This window comes from Camelus dromedarius, chromosome 1, assembly GCF_036321535.1.
Source record: "Camelus dromedarius isolate mCamDro1 chromosome 1, mCamDro1.pat, whole genome shotgun sequence".
NCBI lineage: Eukaryota > Metazoa > Chordata > Mammalia > Artiodactyla > Camelidae > Camelus > Camelus dromedarius.
This window is the reverse complement of record NC_087436.1, coordinates 22,481,637-22,504,533: the sequence shown is the minus strand read 5'-3', so window position 1 is coordinate 22,504,533 and position 22,897 is coordinate 22,481,637. Positions and strand designations below refer to the sequence as shown.

The window sequence follows — 22,897 nt, the reverse complement described above, 5'->3', positions numbered from 1 at the left end:
AAAACAAACAAACCAACAAACAGAAAAAAGCAGTGGAAACAAAGTGAAAATAATCCAGCTTACAGACAATTCTATATGTTGATTATAGTCTCTAGCTATACGGAATGCTTTTCATTTTCTTGAAATGCAACGCAATTTTTTATCTTCTGGTCTTTAAATACTCTGCTGCTTTTGGATGGAATATTAGGCCCTGATCTAACGTGTAGTTTAAGCCAAGTGTTTCCTGACTGATTTTCTGTCTAGATAATCTATGCGTTGATACAAATGGGGTGTTAAAGTTCCCTACTGTTATTGCATTTCTCCCCTTTGGTATATTGACATTTGCTTTACATATTTAGGTACTCCTATGTTGGATGCATAAATATTTACAAACGTTGGATTGACCCCTTTGTCATTATATAATGACCTTTCCTTAACTTCTGTCCATGTATCTCATATATATAAAACATCTTGCTGTAATCTTGACAGCAATCTCATAGATCCACTCTTTTTAATTTTATTATATGGTTTGTCCTCTCTCAAAACAAACACTCTGGTTTCCTATCCCATTTCTAATATTCTAACGTAATTAACTTTCTGCCCTTCTCTCTCAACCTACATTTCTGCTTTCATAACCAAGCTTTGTTTGGACCAGTGGAAGAATGTAAGCAAACTGAACATTCACAGAGCACTTAAACTTTTCTGTTTGAGTCCTAAATTTTAGAGAGCATTGATAAAATTGATATTAGATTTGTACAGGTTTCAGGTAATTCTTCAGCTGTCCTTTATTGTAATAGAGAACCACAACTTAGAGCACTTACGATTTTTATTTATTAGTATCCTAATCCTTTTTAAGGCTATCTAGTTTGTTTTTTTTTATGCTCAAATGAAATGTAGCATATATAGGATGAAAATGCAAATTAACCAGACTGATTTTCGCATGTACTTTGTGAATCATCTGATTATTTTATTGTGCTATCTCATATGAAACTTCATTTTAATTTCACAAACCTGGAAGTCTGTCCAAGGTATGAGGGAATCCAGGAGCAAGTAACATCCAAACAGTTTTGCAGAGGATTTCAGAAAGGTTGACTTACAAAATGTGTCAGATATCTTTGAAATTTTATAAAGTGATGTATTTAAAAGTACAGTAATTGCATCTTAAATTTTTACTGCATGCTAAATATTGTGGCTAGACACATTGCATGCATCGTCTCATTACTCCTCATTACAACTAGTTATGATTTACTTTATTATCTCTGTTTTTTACAGGCTTTGGAAGTTAAATAAATTGCCCTATATATTAATTTTCTATGCTGTGTAACAAATCATTACAAACTTAGTGGCTTAAAATAACACCCATTAATTGTATCACAGTTATATAGATCATAAGTCCATACAAGCTTGACTGGGTGCTTTACTTAGGGTCTCACAATGTGGAAATTAAGGTATTTGCCAAACTGAGCTCTTGTGCAGAGGCTCTGGGGAAAAAAAAATCCATCGCCAAGTTCATTCAGGTTGTTGGCGGAATTCAGTTTCTTGTGGTTGTAGGAGTGAGGTCCTTGTTTCCTTGCTGGTGTCAGCAAGGGCTACACACCACTTCTAGAAGCTACCAGGTTCCTTCTTACATGGCTCCCTTAATCCTGAGACCAGTCAAGGCACCTGTAATCCTTCTCGTGACTGGAGTCTCTCTGGCTTTCTTTTGCCAAAGTTCTTTGCTTTTAAGAAAGAAAAGAACCCCCCCACCGCCAGATAGTCTCCCCGTTAGGGTCAACTGTGCTGTATAACATCATATATCCACAGGGGTGATAGCTTATCATACGTCCATTTAAGGTGGGAATTTGGGGGATGAGGTGTATAATTCTGCTTGCTACACCCTATTACTCAAAATAGGAATTGACTGAGTTGGATCTCCAGCCTCGTTTGGTCGAACTACAGAACTTTGTCCTTAGACCATGTTCATCAGGGGGCTTGATTTTATCCACGGGCATTTCGGAAGCCGGCCTTGTTACTGTGTAGGCAGACTCTGTTGGTACCATATACTGCTGTGAAAAGTACTGCCTTAGAAGGTCCAACACAGACTTTACATGCACACTGGTCCTGTGAAATAGAAGACCCAGACGGTCAAGAGTCACATGAGTTAGGTTTTGTCATGCTCTGCATCTGTCTGCTATTTGCACTTAGTTTAGTTTAGTCTGCCCTATTTGACTTCAGGCTTTGGTTTCTACTTGTACCCCGTCTACCTTCTGCTTATCTTTTGAACACACTTTAAAGACTTGGTTAACTCAGAGTCACGCCCATTTCAGTTTCTTGCAGAAATTTGAGTGCAATCATAGTTTTTCTCCTTTATTCGTATTTTTTTCAGAGGTGATTGAGTGACAATAATTCCTATAGCGATGTGCTAAGGGAACTGCAAAAAAGTATAAAGTCAATCAAGAAAAATCCCATTCTTAGCATACAAAGCTACCATTAGCTAGATCTAACCACATGATTTTTTTAGGAAGTGGGATATTTGATCCAATGCACACACACACACACACACACAAATCAGATAAGTGTTACTTTGATGATTTAAAATAACATAATCAAATATATGGTATATACTCCTTAGGCTGTTGAGTGTAACTTTTTCCAGGAGAACCATTAATTTCTTTGTTGACAGCTTTCGAATCTTCCTTTTTTCTCCATCAAGACAATGAATGAATCTGGGTTTTTTTCCCCCATGATTTACTAGGTCAGGCAGAGCGTCACAGACTATAACGAGCTCAGTTCTATTAAGAACAGTCTAGTTTATGGGTGAAACAAAGTCCAATCCTAGTTCACTCAATAGTTAAGTAATTTCAGACAATTTATTAGCCATCTGTGAACCTCACTGCCCCTAACTGTAAAATGAGCAGATTTTTTTTCTAAACACGTTTGTGGTGTACTTTTGTCAGTTTCCAAGTCGCTAGAGATATTTAATTTATTTTGATTTGACTACTTAGAAATTTGTTTGTTGGATCTCAAAAAGATGAAAAAAAATGTGTAGATGAATGTGTGTGACTATAGTAAAACTGATTGGAATGTGCATGGGATTTGTCATACTTAAGTTATAGGATTGTTTTTCTTTCTTCACACAGTGAAACTCTTGGGTTCCAATTTTTTGCACACTCTGCTCTTCTCAAGTGTTTTTCTTTCCTTTTCTTGTTGCTTTTTCTCTCACTTCACCAGAAGTATCTTTTATTTTGATTGTTATTTGGGCACAATCTAGCCATGATTTGATAAGACATGAATATTTCTGTTATTCAGGCTAAATTACCAAAATATGAAAACACAGGCATCATGATAGTAGACTACGGCCAAAGTGTTTATTACACATTGTCTTAGCAAAGTTGTTTTTGCCTTTCTTTGTGAAATATATGAAACACTAGTGTTGTCATTCTGATGGGTTCTCCCCCAAATTGATGGCCCAGTGTGACAAGTCAAAGCATCCAAATGATGTTTTAAACTGTTCAAGAAAATTAAATGAGCAGTTCAATTAGAAATAGGGTCTGAGCTATAACTTCTCTCCCTAGAAGGGAGGATATTATGGGCAACCTGCACTTGGGAAATGATTTTCCTGGTAATAAAGTTTGGAAAATAGCAACCAAAATAGAACAAAACTATTCACGCTGTTGTTCAGGAGGGAAGGAACAAAAAGAATTTTCACTGTGCAGGAACCTCTTCTACTATATGTTTGCAGTGATGCCCTAGTGCAAGGGGAAGCAGCTGTTTATCTGTTTTTCTTTTGATTTTATTTTCTTTTTACACTGCCATTCTGTCAGCGCATGGCTTCATAAAGCTGTTGGATTCTGATAGGGAAACTACCAAGTCCATGTGCTTTGGAAGCCAATGTGCTGATTTTCTGTCTGGATAGCAATATTTTATTATAGCTGGAGGGAGTGTGTGACTGTGAGGGTTAGAGGCGGAAGTCTAATGCCTCCTATACCATGTCCAGAAGTGAGCTGTCTTCCTGTGTTTTATTGCTTCATTCTACTGAATGAATATTGTATGATTGCTTTTTGTTGTTGTTGTTGTTTGAGTATCAGAGACCTGTCAGATGGTTCTGTTTCTGTCGAACTCTTGACGGGAAGTTTTGTTGCAAACCTTCCTGCATGGAGATGGCTTTATGTCTTGGCTATAAAGGAAAGTCCCATAAAATTTGATCAGAAATTGTGTTTATGAGTTGCTGCCCTGTGTGCTGTTAAAAAGCTGAGAACCTGAGAGTTCGTTTTAGCTCAGAGCTGTGTTTGCCGAGTGTACTTGGACGCATCCTTCATGTTACCACTTTCCTCCCACAGAACTTCTCTCCCGCCAGCCTTTCTTCTGGGGCTCAATAGTCTGGTTCAGCCCACCCTTGCTGTACATTAGAACGGGCTCTTGGGTGTTTTTCTTGGATATTAGCATTGTCAAGGATCAAGCATCATTTATGTTCAGTAATTCACCTCTTTTATTACTCTTGGCATCGCTCCTAAGAAGTGCTTCATGCTGGGGAATCCTCAATGAATATTAATTGAACATTCTGGGGAGTCTTTTTTATTGAAACGAGCATACTTTAATGCCACTTCTTCCTTATTAAAACTTCTTGTTCTCCACTAACATTTTTGTGGTCATGTCACCCTGGCTTTGTACCCTTACTGGCTAACGCCTCTGATATTCAGCTCGCTCAGGGCACACCTACATTCTCCCTGTAATTCTGTGCCTGCAAGTGGTCCTGTTTTACCTTAATTAAGCAGAGCCTGAGAAAGTGCCTGTCCTCCATCATTGTACATGTTCCTTCTTTCCCCAAAACACCTTTTGATTCTTGATCTAAACTCTTAAAAGAGCTGCACCGTGAAACACTATTTCTTTCCTTCCTTTTATTTTTTCTTATGAGTTGGCATGTCTAATTAACCTAAATAAAAAGGTGGAGAAGACATTTTTTAAAGGGTAATAGAAGTCATAATAATCTTTTGCTTTGCCCAGAAACGGGTTGCCCAGCATCAAAAGGGAGCCTAACTACACAGCTATTTTTTCACGTTTTCCTTTAAAGAAACAAATAGAAGGGTAGGTGGCAGTCCAGATGGGCTGTTTCCTTGTGCCTTGATGGCCCAGGGAATCCCAGATGTTGACGTGCTTAACTGGGAAGAGAACTTTCTTTCCTCTTTTCTGCTCATGATGCTTATTTGATGTAAATATTCAGTTCCAGCACAGTAATGGGTACCCAAAAGAATCAAAGTGAAATCGTAGGATTCTTGACATGTATTTCATTTTGGTATCATTTATATTTTATATATTTCTATTGGAAGCTAAAAAACCATTGCTTTCCTAAGGCAGTTACTCTTCATGGCCTTTCACCCTCTAATAGGACCTTCTTTCTTTTCCTATAATAACCCGCGGACTCTTCAGGGGCTCGGGTGAAATCATTGACTGCCTGAGAAGAGACGTCAGCGCAGAGGGCCTATTCTCCCCGCTGGGTGTGCACGACGCCCAGGCGTTAGCTGACCCGCTGTGTTGTTTCTGAGGCCAAGAATCGCTACTTTCTTTTGGCGTCATACAGATTGTGTATTTTAACTTAATTCACAAATTTGTAGTTCGTGTTGAAGTAATTTCTGCCAAGGAGTGATTTTTCTAGACAATTTTTTTCAATTTTTTTTTTCAAGTGTCAACATTAGATAACAGTTGAACAAGTAGAGTCCACTACAGGGATTATTAATGTACGACTTTGTTCTTTCATTGTACTTTTCTTCCTTCAGAAACAGTTTTTGGTGAACTGAGAGTTTTTTCTGAACATTGATTAATACTAACAACAAAGACAAGTTTAACTATTATCTTTCTTTATAAGCAACTAACACAGTGATATCAAATACCTCGCTTTGTTCTCCTTAACAATTCCTTCCTCTTCTTAAAATCAGATCCATATTTGTTGAAAGAAAATGTGAACAAGCAGGAAAACTTTACTTAATGATGACTCACCTTGAATTTTCTGTCAAGTCCAACCTTGGAATATATTGATAATTGAAATCCACAAAAAAATTAATTTTATCTAGTTATAAATTTTTCCCCATCAAACTTTTGACCAAAACTATTTAAGGTATAAGGTGCTAGCTAGAATTTTCTACCACAGCGTCAGTGCTATTTACCTTGTCTACACCATGCGTCTGTAACATATATCACACTGAAAAATATATAAAGCTCTGTAAGAGTGTAGATTGTATCACATCCTGAAGAATGACAGAGATGCATGTGTGTGCACACAGCACTCGCACACGCGCACGCGCACACACACACACACGCCATGGAAAGCCAACATTAGAAAGCTGCCGGGACAGTTAGGGAGTGCTAAGAGACACTGTGATGTCTTAGAAACAATGTGGGAACCTGGCACAAGTTATTTAATAACTTCTGGCTCACTTTTATCTGATCTATATATTAGGACAACATTCTTGAGTTTATTTTCACATTCAGTCACTGGAATAATAGTTGTTTGCCGGTGAAGAAGGTGATGCTGAAGAGAAGAATAAGAGTAAGGCTTTAGGCTTGGTGAGGGGACAGAATTTCTGGGGGAAAAAAGCATTGCTCACTTTTCAGTTTTATTAATAGAATTCTAAAGGGGGCTAGAACCCCAATATGCTGTGAATGGATCTGGAGGGAGACTGAATAAAGGCCAGCTTTAGCAGGCCAGTCAAAATACAGAAACGCTATGAATACTAGCTAAAGCAAGTTATATATATGGACTTAGGGAAGCCACAGTAACAAAGAAGGCCACAACCCAGGTGGAACCGCCTATTGGGAGTGCTGGGGAGGCTGGGAAATGTTATGCTGGGATCTCAACTAATTATGACCTAGTCAGATACTTACCCATCTAATGGTGAACATGTGGGTTCAGCATGCAGTCAACTACAAATTCTCACTCCTGAATAATCAACAGTGTCTCTTTTCCTATAAAAAGTATGACTGCTGTTGACCAGGAGACAAAAACTTATTTATGAAAGTAGAAAGACTGTCTATCAGCTTAGGGCACTAGTTTGCCTAATAGGTAAACAACTTGTCTGAGTGTTATACTGGATGATATTAAAAAAATGGTGTGTGATTTTTTTTTTTCCTCTTCAAGTGTGGATTGAATTGCTGACTAATTCCTATAAATTGTTAAATAACATCACTATCTAAGAATCTAAAGTTGTATCCCATTGCCCAGAAAATTATATCTGATTCCTCACCTTAACTTTGAAGGTCACATGCAATCCTGCTCCAACCCATCTATGCAGATGTATTTCCTCTGACTTCCTTTGTTACTTTCCCATTGGTGGCTCGTCTTAAGTTTTGTCGTAGTCGGATGGTATGATTTATGCTGGGTCTATATTAGCTGGAATATCTTCCTTCTTCCAACTCAAATTATATTGACTCTTCAGTACTAACCTCAGTTGCCACCCCATCCAAAAGCCTTCTCCATTTACAACAGCCTTTATCCAGTCTTCTTTATTATGCATATATTCATGTATTCACAATCACAACACGAATATTTATTGAGTGCTATCTATGTTACAAGTACTGTCCTCTCCTAAACATGAATTTTTATTGCATGTATAGTCATATCCAAGTAGTTATACTGAGTTTGTAGTTTAATGTTTATTTTACTTACACTGTAAAACTAACCCACAATGGCAATAATTATGTCTTTTTTAAAAAGGGAAATTATGAAATAGCATGAGACATAACCAGGCAGGGAGTTGCAAGTCTGGTTCTGTGTCTCCTGTTGGCTGCTCCTCCATTCTTGGGTAATTCAAATCAGGGGACATTTATTAAGCTTCTATCCTGTTGATTACAATATTAGGTGCTATAGAAGATACACAGATAAATGTGTTTTATTCATGTGTTATGGGAATGCATTAAAAAACATCATTTTATGGCACCAACAATTTAGAAGAAAGGGGTCCTGAGACCTCTACAGGATTTAATGCTTTTGCTTCAAATGATTTTTATCTACATTTTTGGATATGTGCTTATGGGCATTTTTCTGAGGAGGGAGTACATAGCTTTTAGATGTTAAATGTGTCACTGATCACTAAGAAAAGGAGGGGGAAAGTGCTCAATTTGTATAAAACAAATACCCAACTAAAGAAAAAGAACTGAAGAAGAGCAACAATGTTCTGAGCTGGGTTTAGACAAAGGGAAAATGATATCCAACTGTGGTCATTTCGGGAAAGGCTTCTGGAAAGAGATGGCTCTTGGTTAATATGCCAGTATCTTTTCGCTTCAGCTTCCTCGTGGAAACAGGAGTAGATTATAGGATCTCTGTTATTCTTTCCACTTATAAAATTTGGTTCTTCTCAACTTGATCACCAAATACCTATCAAAATGCCAGTCACATCATAGGTACTCAGGAAGCATCCATTAATTAGCCTTGAAATGAAACTTTTAAAATTTTGCTGTCCCCAGTATATCCACTATCTTGAGCTAAAGTAATAGAGTATTTTAGCATTAGCTTTCCTATGTTCCACGAATGAAGGAAAGATTTATCAGATGTTCACATATCATTATTCACACTCTTCCACTTGGCAGATCAGAATGTTTAATTCATTATTTCTACTTTATTTATTCATAGTGATTTTTAATACCTTTGTATTTTTGTTATACTTTCTATTAAAGCAACTTGAGTCTCCCCGTGAGTCTTTATGCTCGGGGCTAGGAGCTGTCTCAAATCTGCCTGCTGTTAACCAGTACCTCGCACATTCCCTTAACTAAGAGGGGACTTGGTTAAATGTTGAATGAGAAATGAGAGGATGCATGTCAAAGTGCATCAAAACGATCTTTAAATTGCCTGTTTCAGAACAGCATGGGGTTTAAAGAGCATTGGCTCAAGAAGTGAGATGGCAGGTTCAAACCTTGACACTGCCTTGTCTCCCATGAGTCACTGAAGGCCAGTTCCTCAAAGTCTTTGTCCTCAACTTCCTCATCTGCAAAGTGTGGTAATGTCAGTGTCTACCTCATAAATTTATCTGATTAAGTGCTTGGACGAGTATTAGCACATTAGAAATGGGGGAATCCAGGTTTATGGGGCCTCAAGATTTTATAGCGTCTGGGACCCTCTTTAAGCAAAAGAATACCAAATTATAAGTACAAAATCAATTAGAACTTTTTGGCAGATATTTACTTAGAGTGGGAAAAGAAATCACAAATTACAAATACCAAAAAACTGAAAAATACCACAAGCATCACAAAGCATTATCATCATAATTAAACTTCCTGGCTCATCTTTATATACATTTATTTCCAAAAATGCAAATTTTTGTCTGCACACACTCAGATTTCCTCTTTGCTATGAGAATGATTTTTTAATACTTTCTATAGAGAGACTAGGAAGAGAAGTTACTCTTTCCTCTAGCAAAACAGATTGAAATTTGTTTTTCACTACTGATGGTTTAGGTAGTATTCATTTACCTTCAGAACACGTAACTGGAAGTACCCCCATTTTTAACTTCCTCCAGGGCTGCGTGCTCAGGCAGTCCCTCTTGTTTGGAGGGGAGCCTCAGAAAGTCCAACGTTTGGGTTTCACTTGGCACGATCTCAGATGGGCCAGTGCCTTCACAGTGTGTCCAGCCTGTCCAGGTCCTCTCTGCTCCCTGCTGACTCCCCATCCCCACCCTTGTGAGAAGAGGGAAAATGCACATCAACACGTATCTAAATAAAGCATCTGTGTAAAGTAGCAGAGAGCCTGGGGACACAGTGGCCCTGAGGCATCAAGACATCAGGCTTGGTGTCACATTCTTAGAACCACAGATGAGGTCCAGATTCTCTGTGAGGTCTCCTGGGGTTAGATTGTCATTGGAGTCCAGATAGATTGAGGGGAGCGTTGGCAGCCTGCCTGCCAGCAGCATCTGCTGAAAACCTGGGGTGACAGCTAGGAGGTAGAACTGACCACCAGGCTGGGGTCACCCCCCATGCCCCTACTAAAGGGCTGGGCTGCTGCTTCCTCACTATGGGCAATGTGAGTTAGGGGCAGAGCAGAAGCTCCACCGATTCCATGGTAAACCTACCTCATTCTCAGTGCTCCATAAATTTGCTCCTAATCTTTAGTCTCTACTCTTTCACTGCCAAATAATTTTTCAAAAAATCCCTAGGAGTTTTGCAGTGAATGTCTTTTTTGATCTTATATAAATTTTTTTTTTTTTAATTTTCAGGAGTAATTTTCTTTCTCTGCTTTGTGCTAATAAATAGGGTAGGATTCCAGGTGACCTAAACGTTTACTAAAATGGATTTTGAAGTGGGCTGTTCCTTGGAATATTTATGTTTAATATTTCATGATCATGTTAAGATCAAATCATATTGAGGTAAAAATGCCATATTTCCTTCATTCTTAAATATCGTTTGCAGTGGATACCATGTATGGCCTTATTCTCCTTCAGGAATGAAGAATTTGCTATTTTGACTGCTGGGAGTGCTCCCTGCTAGTCTTCATTGGACAGTCGACTCTGGGAGACACTCTCTTGCCCAAGGTCATGCCCACTCTCCAGGGACATGTGCCTCTGTCTGGTGTTCTTTGCAAGGAGGGAAGTGTTACAAAGGCACTCTTTTCTCCAGCTTGGACAACTCCAGAGGGCCATCCTAGCTTCAGAGCTCCATGGAGCGCAGATAGTGCCTGCATAACGAATGGCCTCATTTTCCCTTCCCTTCCCCCAAAGGGAGTGATGCTGAAGACATTGTCCAATAGACATACCACACATAAATCCGTCTCAGAGTCTCCTTCCCAGAGAACTTGCCCTGAAACGCCATCCTTTTCTTTAAGAAGCACAGTCTTTTTTCTAACAGCTTTCAGGAGATGAGAACAGAGATCTTTGATAAGATGTGACCCTTTTTCAGAAATGTTCAAATTGCCAGAATGTGCTTCCTCCATTCAAGGATGTGTGCTAAGTCCACGAGAGGGCTGTAATTGCTTGCTGTGTGATTGTGTTAGTGGTGACCAATAACCCGAAGCAATTAGAAGCCTTTCACTGAAGCCATTATTGGAAGAAAGGTTAAAGATTGTTATTCTTCCCTTTTCTCACTGAAGTTTTCTCTTACTTGCTTCTGATCTCTTCTGAACGCATGGTTTTAAGCCAATGTGTTATATTTTTAGCTCTGCCATGTCTTGAGTTTCTAATTTCCATACTCATCTGTCTGCTAGACCATTTTCTTTGATATCCCACCAGCCTCCCAAACTTAACATGTCCAACACTGGGTGAGTCACTGCCCCCTCATACCAGCCCCATCTTGTGTCCAGTCTCGATTAGTGGCCCCTCTACCCTGACATTCCAAACCATAAAGCCTGTGAGACATTCTAGCTAGACTCTTCTTCCTGCCTTGCTTTAGATACCCAGACCACCACCAAGACCTGCCCATTTTGCAGGGAAATATTACTCCAATAAGTAACGCTATTACCACTTTTCAGTTCCTACTACTACTTCTTCAGTATAGGCCCTTATGTGAATTACCTACTGTAATACTATTTGACTCATTTTCTTATCTTCAGTCTTGTTTCCTTTAAATATATTCTCTGCAGAGTGGTCTAGATGATCTAAATTAAATGAGAATTTGATTGTGCCATTGCACCCATGAATACAGGGGACAGTAAGTTCTCCTGTCAATCAAGGCTGTCCATGACTTAACCCATTTGTCATTGACCATACCATGGTGACTCACTTTCTCCAGCTCGATGTGCTGGTAAAATTGAAGTGCTTGGCATTTACCCAAATGCGTCACAGTGTTTCATGCCTCTGTGCCTCTCCCCATTATTTTCCCTCTACCTGGAAAGCCCTTTTCTCCTTTTGTAGGTTGGCTGACTTTAATCATTCTCTAAGGTAATCTATTTTTGTCATCTCCTCAAGGATGCTTTCTCTACCTACACATCTGTGGTACCCAAACTGGTTTAGCATTTACAATATTACAATGAAAGTATGTGGGTTCTGCTCGTCATGGATTTTGTCCAGCAAAAGTCCCACCGCAGAAGAACGAAATTACTCAAGACTTTATCAGGTCACAAGAGTGAGAGGGAGCTGGAGACTGACTACCCAAGCTCCTGAAAAGCTCTTGTATTTATTGAGAATAGTCAAACAAAGAGTCAAAAGTGAAATACGTCAGGGGCATGATATACATGCAAGGATGCAGGTCAGCAGTTTCAGTTTGTGAAAAACAGAAACATTATAATCTTAATTTAAATTTAGAGAGAAGGTTACAATATTGATAGTACAAACAATTATTTTAAGCCTCAAACAGTCGTGAGCAAGGTTACAGTGTTCAGAATAGTTGATAATGAAAACCCAGACCACCACAGAGTCTCCATACAATGATCAGAAATCGTCTAAGCACGCAAAGCAGCCCCGCTGTTCCCAGCTAAGGGCTGAGTCAGTCTTCTGTGAGCAAGGGCAGCCTGCACTGTCCACCTGCGCCTGATGAGTGAAGCATGTCCTGCCAGTTAGGGCAAGGGACAAGTTACTGTTTTCCATAAGCACAAGCAGCCCTGAATCTATGACCTCGAACTAAGCAAAGCCAGCAAAGCATGTCTCTGCTTTTTATGGCAAAGAGGCAGTTTGTAGCAGTTTTCTGCTAGCAAAGCAGCTTCAAGGCAACTAAGCTGAGTTCCGTAGATAAGGTGGTGACTGGCACTGAGAGTTCAGTCTTTTATGCTCTTAGACTTTTTGCTTTGTAGTAGCAGTACAACGACAAATATAGAAAGCATTGGTTTTAATTAAACATTTCTTATGTGTTTGCATAAAGGTGAGAATACATAAAGGTGAGAATATGATTTAGTAAAGCAATTATTACAGTATCAAAGTTTGTTAAGCCAAGTCTGTGCTCCCACAAAGGTATGTGTGCATTTCTGTAGTCTCTTCAAGGACACGTGCTGTGCTTATTCATCTTTGTAACCCTAATGCCAGGCACACGGAGGATGCTCAGTAAACGGTGGGAAACAGAACTAGATGGTGAAGACAATGGGTCTCTGGTTCCCTTTGTATTTATTGTCACTTTGTTAGTAAGGTCTTTCTAGTCCATCTTTGTAAAATAGAGGTGCGTTTCACACATACTGTATTTATTATTCTCTACAGTAATGGAGTTCACTGTCAGTCATACTTTATAATTGCTCCTTTAGTTGTTTCCTGCCTTCTTGGTTTTTGCTTGTTTGTTTGTTCAGTGCTGTGTCTTTAGAAGAAGAATGATTGACACAAAGTAGGGGCTCAATAACTATTTGATGAATGTGTTAGTGAATGAAAGAACCAGGACTAAACTCCAGTTATGTTCCTTATCGTGTGTCATGTTGGGCAAATGACTTAACTTCTCTGAGTTTTACTTTCTTCATTTGTGAAATGAGGCTGATGATAATGATGCCTGCCATACGTTTCTCAAAGGCTGTTGGTGAGATACCAATGTAATAGGTGATGTTTTGAGTCTTTACTATTCCCCATGCACAATATAAAATTTAATCTTCACAATAATAATAGGAGGTATGTTCTATGATCATCTCCATTTTGCTGATTTGGGGGGAAAAAAAGAATTTAGGTCTTGCAGCATCTTGAAGTCACCTAGAGAGTAAATGAGAGCTAGGATTAGGACCCATCTAGTTGCGAGCGCATCAGTGATTAACTTGCAACCCTGGGCGTGTGTCTCCTCATTCTGTGCCTCTACTTAGTGAAAATAACCCCAGGTAGGAATCTTGCAGGTTTGTTTTGGACAGTCTTTATCAGTTGGAGAATATTTCAATGTTTTTTTGTTTTAAGAATTTATGTTGAATTTTGTCAAATATTTTTTCCATCTACAAAGGCAACTGTATGACTTTTCTCTTTTAATCTGTTAGTGTAGTGAATACACTAATAAACTTCCTGATGTTGACCATCTTTTCAAGAATAAACCTACCTATTCAATTTTATTCTGTTAACATTCTGCTCGGTGAAATTTGTTAAAATTATATTTTGGAAACTAGCATCTATGTTTATATAAGAGATTACTATAAAATTTTCGTTCCATATCATTAGATAGTTTTGATATCAGATTTTGGTGCCCATGAATTAGAATAATCCTGTATTATCATAAGGATTTGTAAATTCTCTGAATGTCTGGTAAAAACCTTCATAAAGAAATCAAAAATGCATGTATTTTGACTAATATTTAATTAGGTTTTCAGCATCCTCGTGAATCCATTTTGATAACTTTCTTAGAAAGTCAACGTTCAAATTGACTTTCATGCACATATAAATTTATAAAAATTATACTAATAGTGGCCCCTTTTGCATTTTAATATATATATAATTTGGCACTTTCTTTCCTTTTTAGTTTTGATCAGATTTGTTTTTCAAAGATCCATCTCTTAGTTTCACTAATTTCCTTTTTCTAACTTTATTAACTTTTGTTTTTATCTTTAGTAACACTTTATTCTATTTTATTTTTTAAAGATTATTTTATAGATTCTTGAGGTTAATGCATAACAAAATATTTCAATCTAATTTTCTATGAAAGTCTATAAAATTCTCTATGACTATGCTCTTGCCATAATATGTTTTTTAATAGTGTTATTTTTAAATTGATTTTTCTTTTATACCAGCATTATTTAAAAGGATAATTTTACACTTACAAGTGGATAGATTTTTTCAATTTTTATTATTAATATTTAATTCAATATTAATTGATATTACTTTAATTCAATATTGTTTAAGTCAATAATCCAATAATATTGATATTAACTTGGGACTACAAAATATGGCAGGTGTGATTTCAGATTTTTGTAACTTTTTGAGATGTTATTTTAGTTTTAGCACATAGACATTTTAGATCTATGTTATAAACAACCTTTTGTGAATATTCTGTGTGTTTATTTTCTATGTGCCATTTTCTGTAGGGTAGAATGTTTTTATCTATCTATAGTTAACCTAATATACATATGTGCTACACAAAACATTGTTCATTGTGCTTTAAAATTTAACACAGGCAGTGGTGTGATGGCGTCACCTCTAATTGGCTTATGAGAGCCAGTGGTTAAATATTCCTGCATTTTGTGAACTAGTTGTTAAACCATGATGGCTTGAAATCAGTATGGTGGGGTATTTACATGACAGAAATTGGCAAATGCTACAAGACAATGTTGTTGTGCTGTTGTTTTTTGAGAAGCAGCTAACTTGCATACCCAGAACACAGCCCTACTCATTTTTGCTTATGTTTAAATCTGTGAGCAATGTTTAAAAATCTTTAATAACTTCTTGTTTTTTCTATTAGATTCTTCTCTATATAATTGGAAGCTATATGGTTAGAAGCATAAAGGTTCATGGTTGTCATGTTCTCTTGTAGGTTGTAACTTTTATCCATGTGCATTATCCTTAGATTGCTTAGAATTTTAATTGAACTTTTCTCAAATTCTAATTATCTGGTATTATTATTCCTATACTCATATTTACTTAGCGTGCCTTTTTTTGTACTTTCATTTTCAAGCTTTTTTTACCATTTATTTTTTGTTCCATTTTTTATAAATGGTATATTTAAAAATCTGTCTTTTGGCCTCTCTATTTTTAAAACCCAATCTAAGTGTTTTTCAGTAAGCAAATATAGTTTTTATCACAGTCTTTGCACGTGTGGCTGAATGTACTTGCGTGTTTAGATTTACTACTGCTATATTACTTTTTAATGTGTGCTTTTTACTGTGATTTCTGTAATTTTCTTCTTTTATACCTACCACTGCCTTCTGTTTTCTGCTTAAGTTTTCTTTGCCACATTTTATTTTATATTTTGGTTTGGAAATTATGATATATCTAGGTTGTTTTCTTTCCTGTCATGAAATTTTCTCTTGATTTGTCCAGTTAATCATCATGAATGTCACATATTCATCAAATGAAATAACAATCTTGGCATGAGTTTACTTCCTCTTCTTCTTTTCCCAGAACATTTCCCACATAGAGTCCCCACCTGTGACCGTCCTTCCACATTGCTATTTAGAAAAGGACATACTAGTTCAGGAGTTGCCTGGTGTTGAGGTTGGGAATAAGGTGACTGTAAAGGGAAGTGAGAGAAATTTTTGTGATTATAGGTATGTTTTCTGTCACTCCATCATGTTTTGACAACTGTCAAAATTCTGCATATCATACCTAAAATGTGTATATTTTATTACCTTGAAATTATACCTCCATAAAATTGATTTTAGAAGTGCAGTGGGGAATGTCAAAAAGAACCAGAAATCATTAGCAAGATGTAGAGAAGGCCCATTAAAGGTTGCATCTCAAAAAAGTATAATGGCACATTTTTTCCAGTAATATTTTGTAGCTTGGAATTTGAAATTGGCAAAATAAAAGTAGCAGGAAGATGAAATGTGGAGGAAACTTCAGTCCCTTAGCTATTTAGGATGGTATTGCAGTGGCCACCTGGGACGCCTGCTGGAGGGAGAGGCAAGTACAGGTAAGAAGCTGATAATTGTGAGAATGAGGACCATATAGTTGTAAACAAATGAAGAATAAAATCCAACAAACGTGTAATGTGTGTTTGTTATGTACCTCATATACTTTTATGCTTTGAAGGTACAGCAATAAATAAGATAAATAAGGTTTCTAACCAGAAGAATCTCACATTTTTGCAAAACAAATGAATGAATGAGAAAAACAACAGACTTAAAAAATGTTATCATTAGTTATTTATACCCAAGTATAAATATTACATATTTTATGCTCCATAGTTTTTTATATCCCACATCTTTCTTTTTTCTTGGGTAAGTTTTCATTTTCCTGGAATGCATTTTCACATTATTTCACATTCTGTGGATCTTAAATTTGCTAAGGTCTAGTATGTTCTTTGTCCTCTCTCTCAAATACTAATAGCTTTCCAGGTTCAACCTCATTTTCCCTTAGACTTTGAGGATTAGTTCTGTTGTCTTATAAGTAAGTACCATGATCAGATTCATTCTGATTCTTATCCTTATTAATTTGTTTTTACTCCATGGGTGCTAGCTAATAGCCTGTTTTTCTTTATCTTAGCATTAGGAAATTTCATTTTAAATTATCATATTTTCATTTTATTCTTGTTATGCCCTTTCAGTATGACAAAGTGGGGTTTTTTTCCAACTTTGTGAAATTTTCTTTTATCATTTTTGTGATTATTTTTTCCTGCTCTTTTTCCTCTTTCTGGAGTTCCTTTTTGATACTATGTTGGAATTTCTATCCCTATCTCATAATTTCCAACTCTTTGTCCTTTTGTACTATGGTTTGGGAGAATTTCTTCACTTTCACCAATGTTTTTGAATGAAGTGTTTTTGGAAACTAAGCTAGAGGAACAGATCTCTTGACTATTCCTGGACATTAGGTTCAGTATCCTATCTGGACTGCTCTGAGGAAGCTATTCATTATCCCTGCCCTAGAGAATTGTACCAGTTAGCCTTTTTCAAAAACACACAAAATGCTTTGCAACAACATTCACACCAAATGGTTTAAAATAAAAGCATGTGAACATATTGTTACATAGAACTGAGATCCAAGGGTGGTAAGAGCATCAACTATATATGCTGTCTAGCTACATATATGCATCATCCTTGTCTGTCTTAGATGATAAACTACCTCAGGTGTTTCTGTATTTGTTTTTGGTAAATACCAGCTGTTTAATGAATACCTTTTGAGTTGTCATGGTAACTAAGATATCCAAACTTTATCTCTGCCTTTGTCCTTGGCAGTATAGATACTTAAATGGTTATGATTTGCTTTGGATTAATTTCAATGTAGTTAGGCAATTTGTCTTATTTTAAGTATTCCCAAGAACTTTAAAGTATTTTATTTAAAATATATATGTACATAATGTATAGACCTTATATGAAATAGTATTTTTTAAATACTAAGACACATCTTATCTAGTCATTGAATTTTTGTTTTGATAAACCATTGAGATTTACAGGCCCTAATAACATGTTGTGTGGTCTTATAAGAGAATTTTATACCAACTTAAGATCTTATTTTTGTATGCATTAATTTTTTAAAATCACAGTAGTAACCCATGGTAACATAGTTCATATTGGATTTTTTTTAGCCTTAATATTGAACCCAGATTGTGTTTCATGAAATTTCTTATTTTAAAATTCCATATTATGGGTGTCAGTTGAAAACAGCTTGAAAACAATTACTGAAAAATTGACGGTACACTTAAATGACAGGATGATTTAAGACATTAAAGATACCACTTTCTCAGCTGTTTGAACTGGGACTGATTAAGGGTTCCATAGGTATCCAGGGTTGGCAAACTGTAGCCTATGGTCAAATCCACCAACTGTCTGTTTTGATACATAAAGTTGTATTGGAATATGGCCATACCCATTCATTCACGCATTGTCTGTGGCCGTTTACACGTTATAATGGTAGAGTTAAGTAGCTGTAACAGAGACTGCAAGACTTAAAGAGCCTGAAATTTATTATCTGGCCCTTTACGGAAGATGTTTACTGATCCCTGCTTTATACGATGGTGATAGTTTTGTCTGCTCTTACCAACAACTACTTTCACTCTGTCATCAATGACTCACTTTTCCCTGAATACACACTACATGTGTTTGTGTATGCCCTTGCTCAGGCTCTTTCCTCCACCTAGAATGTTGTTTCTTTCCTTACTCTTGTGTCTAAAATCTATCCATTTTTCAAAGTATGATTCCAATAACACTTCCTTTATGAAGTCCTATAGTAAAAAAAGAAAATTGAATTTTCTGGATACCTCTCCCTTACACTTCCTTACACAGACTCTGAAATCCTTTGCCTCTCTTGATTGTGCTTGCTTGGCAACACAGCTATGAATCTCTACCTGTTCCAGGTCTACCTGTTCTTTGTCCATAGTAATGTGGCCAGAGGAAACACACACAAACATGTTGACAGATCTTACTTTCTGACCGTTCATGCCCATGAACTTCCTACAGGCCAGGCTCTTCTAAAATACTTCCATCTGTTCACTCTCCTACGTACCTCATACCTCGATGGCTATTTCACATATTCTCCTGTCTTCCACCTGTAACACCTCCTCCCCAGTCTCATTCTCTGCTGATGACCTTTTTGTCCTGATCGACTGAGAAAATCAGAGCAATGTCAAGAACATACACCAGGACATCTGTCTACCTCTCAGCCCTTATATCTGTCCTTACACTCAGCCTTCCTTCTCATGACAATAGATGATAAATTTCCACCCCACTTGAGCATGAAATCCTCTTGGTGTTCTGAGCACTCAGTTTCAGTGTGCAGGGCTGGAGTTCCCCCATCAACAGCAAGCAATTCTCAGACACCAGCAGGCTTTCCAAGAATTCAACTCAATTCTTTTTTTTTTTTAAGTACCATATTTTTATTGAAGTTATTGATACATTTTTACTTACTAATGTGCTTCAATGCCTTAACTTTTATTTTTTATTTTTTTTATAAACAATTTTTTAAAATTTTTTTTTAGGCAAATCTTTTTTTTTGAGTTATAGTCATTTTATAATGTTGTGTCAAATTCCAGTGTAGAGCACAATTTTTCAGTTACACATGAACATACATGCATTCATTGTCACATTCTCTTTTGCTGTGAGCCACCACAAGATCCTGTATATATTTCTCTGTGCTACACAGTACAATCTTGTTTATCTTTTCTACATTTTGAAATCCCAGTCTGTCCCTTCCCATCCCCTGTCCCCCTGGCAAACACAAGTTTATATTCTGTGTCTATGAATCTGCTTCTGTTTTGTATTTTTTTTTTAGATTCCGCATATGAGCGATCTCATATGGTGTTTTTCTTTCTCTTTCTAGCTTACCAACTCAATTCTGACACTATCTAACCAGAGAGTCAAGTTCCATAGGTTGAGGGCTCAGTCCTCCCCCACCTCTTACCTTCAGCTGCCAGTCAAAAGTCCAGGTTGTTACCTGTACTTCAGACCAACTGGCTATGAATCAGAGGTTCCAACATTCCCCGTTTATTGATTTATTATAAAAGCTATTACTCAGCCAGATGGAAGAGATGTATAAGGCAAGATATGAGGCAGGGGGTGCAGAACATCCATGCCCTCTCCAGGCACACCACTCTCCCACACCTCCACATGTTCCCCAAACCTGGACGCTCTCCGAACTCTGACCTTCTAGGGGCATGATGGATTAAATCATTGATCATTGGTGATTTTTTGAACTCAACCTCCAATTCCTCTTTCCTCCCTTGAGGTGAGGGGCACAGGTTGGATTGAACATTTCAACCGTTTAATACATGGTTGTTTCTCCTAGAACCAGTCCCCATCCTTGGGTGAGGTCCAAAAGTCACCTCATTAACATAATAACAGACACCTGTATCGCTGTCATAACTTAGGGAATTCCAAGAGTTTTAGGAGCCAAGTGCCAGCCATGAAGATGAAGACCAAATACATACTTTATTATAAATCATAATATCACAGATACCATCACTAAATATGGCTTTGGAATCTAACCAGTTCAAGAACATAGTGTAGTGGGAAGGGCTTGGACTTTAATCAGACAGGCCTGGTCTCACGTCCTGGCTGTCTTATCCTCACTGTGGGGCCTGGGCAGCTCACCAAATGCTGCTAACCCTTGGCCATAGGATTGTTCTGAGCATTAAATGTGAAACATGTTAAGTGACTGATAGAGTCCCCGTGGAAAAGTAAGTGCTCGAAACATATTAAATCCCTCTCTTTCCCCTCACTAGTCCACTTGTGTTTTTAACAGATCATCTTTACTCTGGATTGTATTGTAGGAAGTACTCTGGATGGATGGCTGCTGGAAACCCATTGCCCTAGCCAGCTCTTCTTCAATACTTAAGGAGTTACCCTGCCATTGAGTAATGAGAATTTCGGTAAGAAAAAATTAGATGAAGATGGTATGTGGACTTTTCTTAAAAGGTCCCTTGTATCTCAGAGATTTTGCAACAAGTTAGGAGGCTCTTCTCTGAAGCTCTTGAAATGTCACAGATGTCAGTTCACCTGTGGATTGTTCTTATTTTGAAAATAAATCAAATAGGTTTTTAAAGTCTCTTAACACCCTGCTGTGCTCTTCATGTTCTGGTAGATGTATTATTTCACGTATCTCATCCTATTTTGTTGTTTAAATGCTTATTTACTCAGTAGGTTGTGTAGTCTCTGAAGACGAGGCCTGGGTATGTGTGATTCATCCATTCAGTGTAGACTTCATGAGTCACAGGTTCTTAGTGGTTAAGTGGTTAAATCCATGCTGCACTCTCAAACTATAAAGGCCTTGACAGCTTGAAAGAGGCAGGCAGAAGTATCGAAACTCTGGGAAGGGCTAAGATAAGTGACTTTCCTAAATCACTCAGAAAAATTATTATATATTGGCTTTTAGGATGGCATAGAGTCTTTAGTTCGTTCCATTTCTATCCAGTTTTTCTTTAAATTATATTAATATATAATTTTCATATCGTTGCATGAAATTACTAGATAACTAGTACACCTGTATTAGTAATTCATGTTATTAATCTGTGCTGTATGAAATAGTTTGGACAATTAAAAAGGAAAGAAGGATGAGAAGGAGGTTAAGGATGATAGGAGCAAATTAAGTGATGATATCAGCATATATGTAAATTAGTAAATATGTATATTTTCTTTAAATTATTGTCATTGAAATGCATCTGGAGAAATATGTTTTAAAGAATTTTGCACATAAGAGACAGAGCTGAAGGTGTGGAAGAAAGGAAAAAAGATACTCTAATTTCATTAATTCTGATAAGGAATATTCATTCTGAAACTATGATACATTTACATTTTGGAACCTAAACAATATGATAAAGTCTTATTTTAAATCTCATTTTTTTAACTAAAAAAATGTAACCACTTTGTCTGTGATTATATTTTTCAGAAACCGTATTTGAGAAGTTCTTCTATCCATTGCTACTTGTGTTTACTTCTGAACAGTCATTTTTTAACTGAGGCTGGCATTCATGTCTTCATTTTGGGGTAATTTTATCTTACAGCATAAGTAACATCGTGTTCATGGCCATGATCATTGTTCTTCAATATCTTCTCTGCTAAATTTGTTTATGTTCCATTTGCTTAAATCCTTAGGTACTCAGTATTTGGGGTGTGAGAGGGGTCAGATTATGGGGACCCAGGGGAGGTTGAGTAAACATCACACAGAGCATTTCTATATTCTTGTAATATTCCAAATGAGTGTTATATCCTGCAAATACATTAGACCTCTTGGTATATAACTGAACTTGGAAGTACACTCTGTTACATCCTGTAGGATTTTCACAGCAGTAAAACAATAGGTCTTTAGGGCTCAACCACATTCCTTTTTTATCTGTTCCTGACACTGACTTCTGTCCTCTGAGCCCGATCCTAGTTCAGTTTAAAACATGTCCTTCGTTCTTTGGACCTTTTGTCTTTCCTCTTAATAAACATTCGTATTTTTCCATGCCTGTTAACTTTTTTCTTCTCTGTTAGATGCAACTAATACACTGCGCTCAGTGGGCCCAAAGCACCCAACCTGTAGTTATGTAGTCTCACTCTCAGTTCTGTTTTACTCTGCTAATGCCTTCGTGCTGTGGAGAGCCAGAGACTTGTGCAGGGAAACCCTCCTAGCGAGGAAGATCAGCGTTGGCTCTCGTGCTTCTGTACGGGATCTGCCAGGAAGGGACTGTTTTTCCTGAAGCTCTAAAAGTTATTCCACTGACACTTGGTCAGTGTAAGTGTCTTTTGTTCGGATACTAACTTTCTGTTTTACCAAGATGAGTAAGTTGTATGATCTAGTTACAGGGCTAGATTAGGCTCAAATCCGTAATATTTATGGGGAAAGCACTACCGGGAGCCTGGAAGGGGCATATTGAACCGACTGTAAAGAGCATTTATTGTCAGAATCATTACATAAGAAAGATTATTGCTTATTTTGAGGTTATTACCCATTCATTAGACTTAAAAGTCTGATGGGAATTGTACTTAAAGGAGTAATTTGTGCAAAAACAT

The 22,897-nt window shown here is 37.2% G+C and overlaps 1 protein-coding gene across 2 annotated transcripts in view; it reads left to right on the top strand.

The window, feature by feature from the left end:
* Positions 1–22,897, top strand: part of IL15 (interleukin 15) — a 70,043-nt gene that overhangs the window by 36,302 nt on the left and 10,844 nt on the right. For both annotated transcript variants that reach the window (XM_010978726.3, XM_031465621.2), the window contains exons 3-4: positions 20,677–20,775; positions 21,792–21,889. In XM_010978726.3, the coding sequence (XP_010977028.1) occupies positions 20,764–20,775; positions 21,792–21,889 (110 nt within the window). In that variant the 5' untranslated portion in view covers positions 20,677–20,763. The remainder of the gene's footprint in view (positions 1–20,676; positions 20,776–21,791; positions 21,890–22,897) is intronic.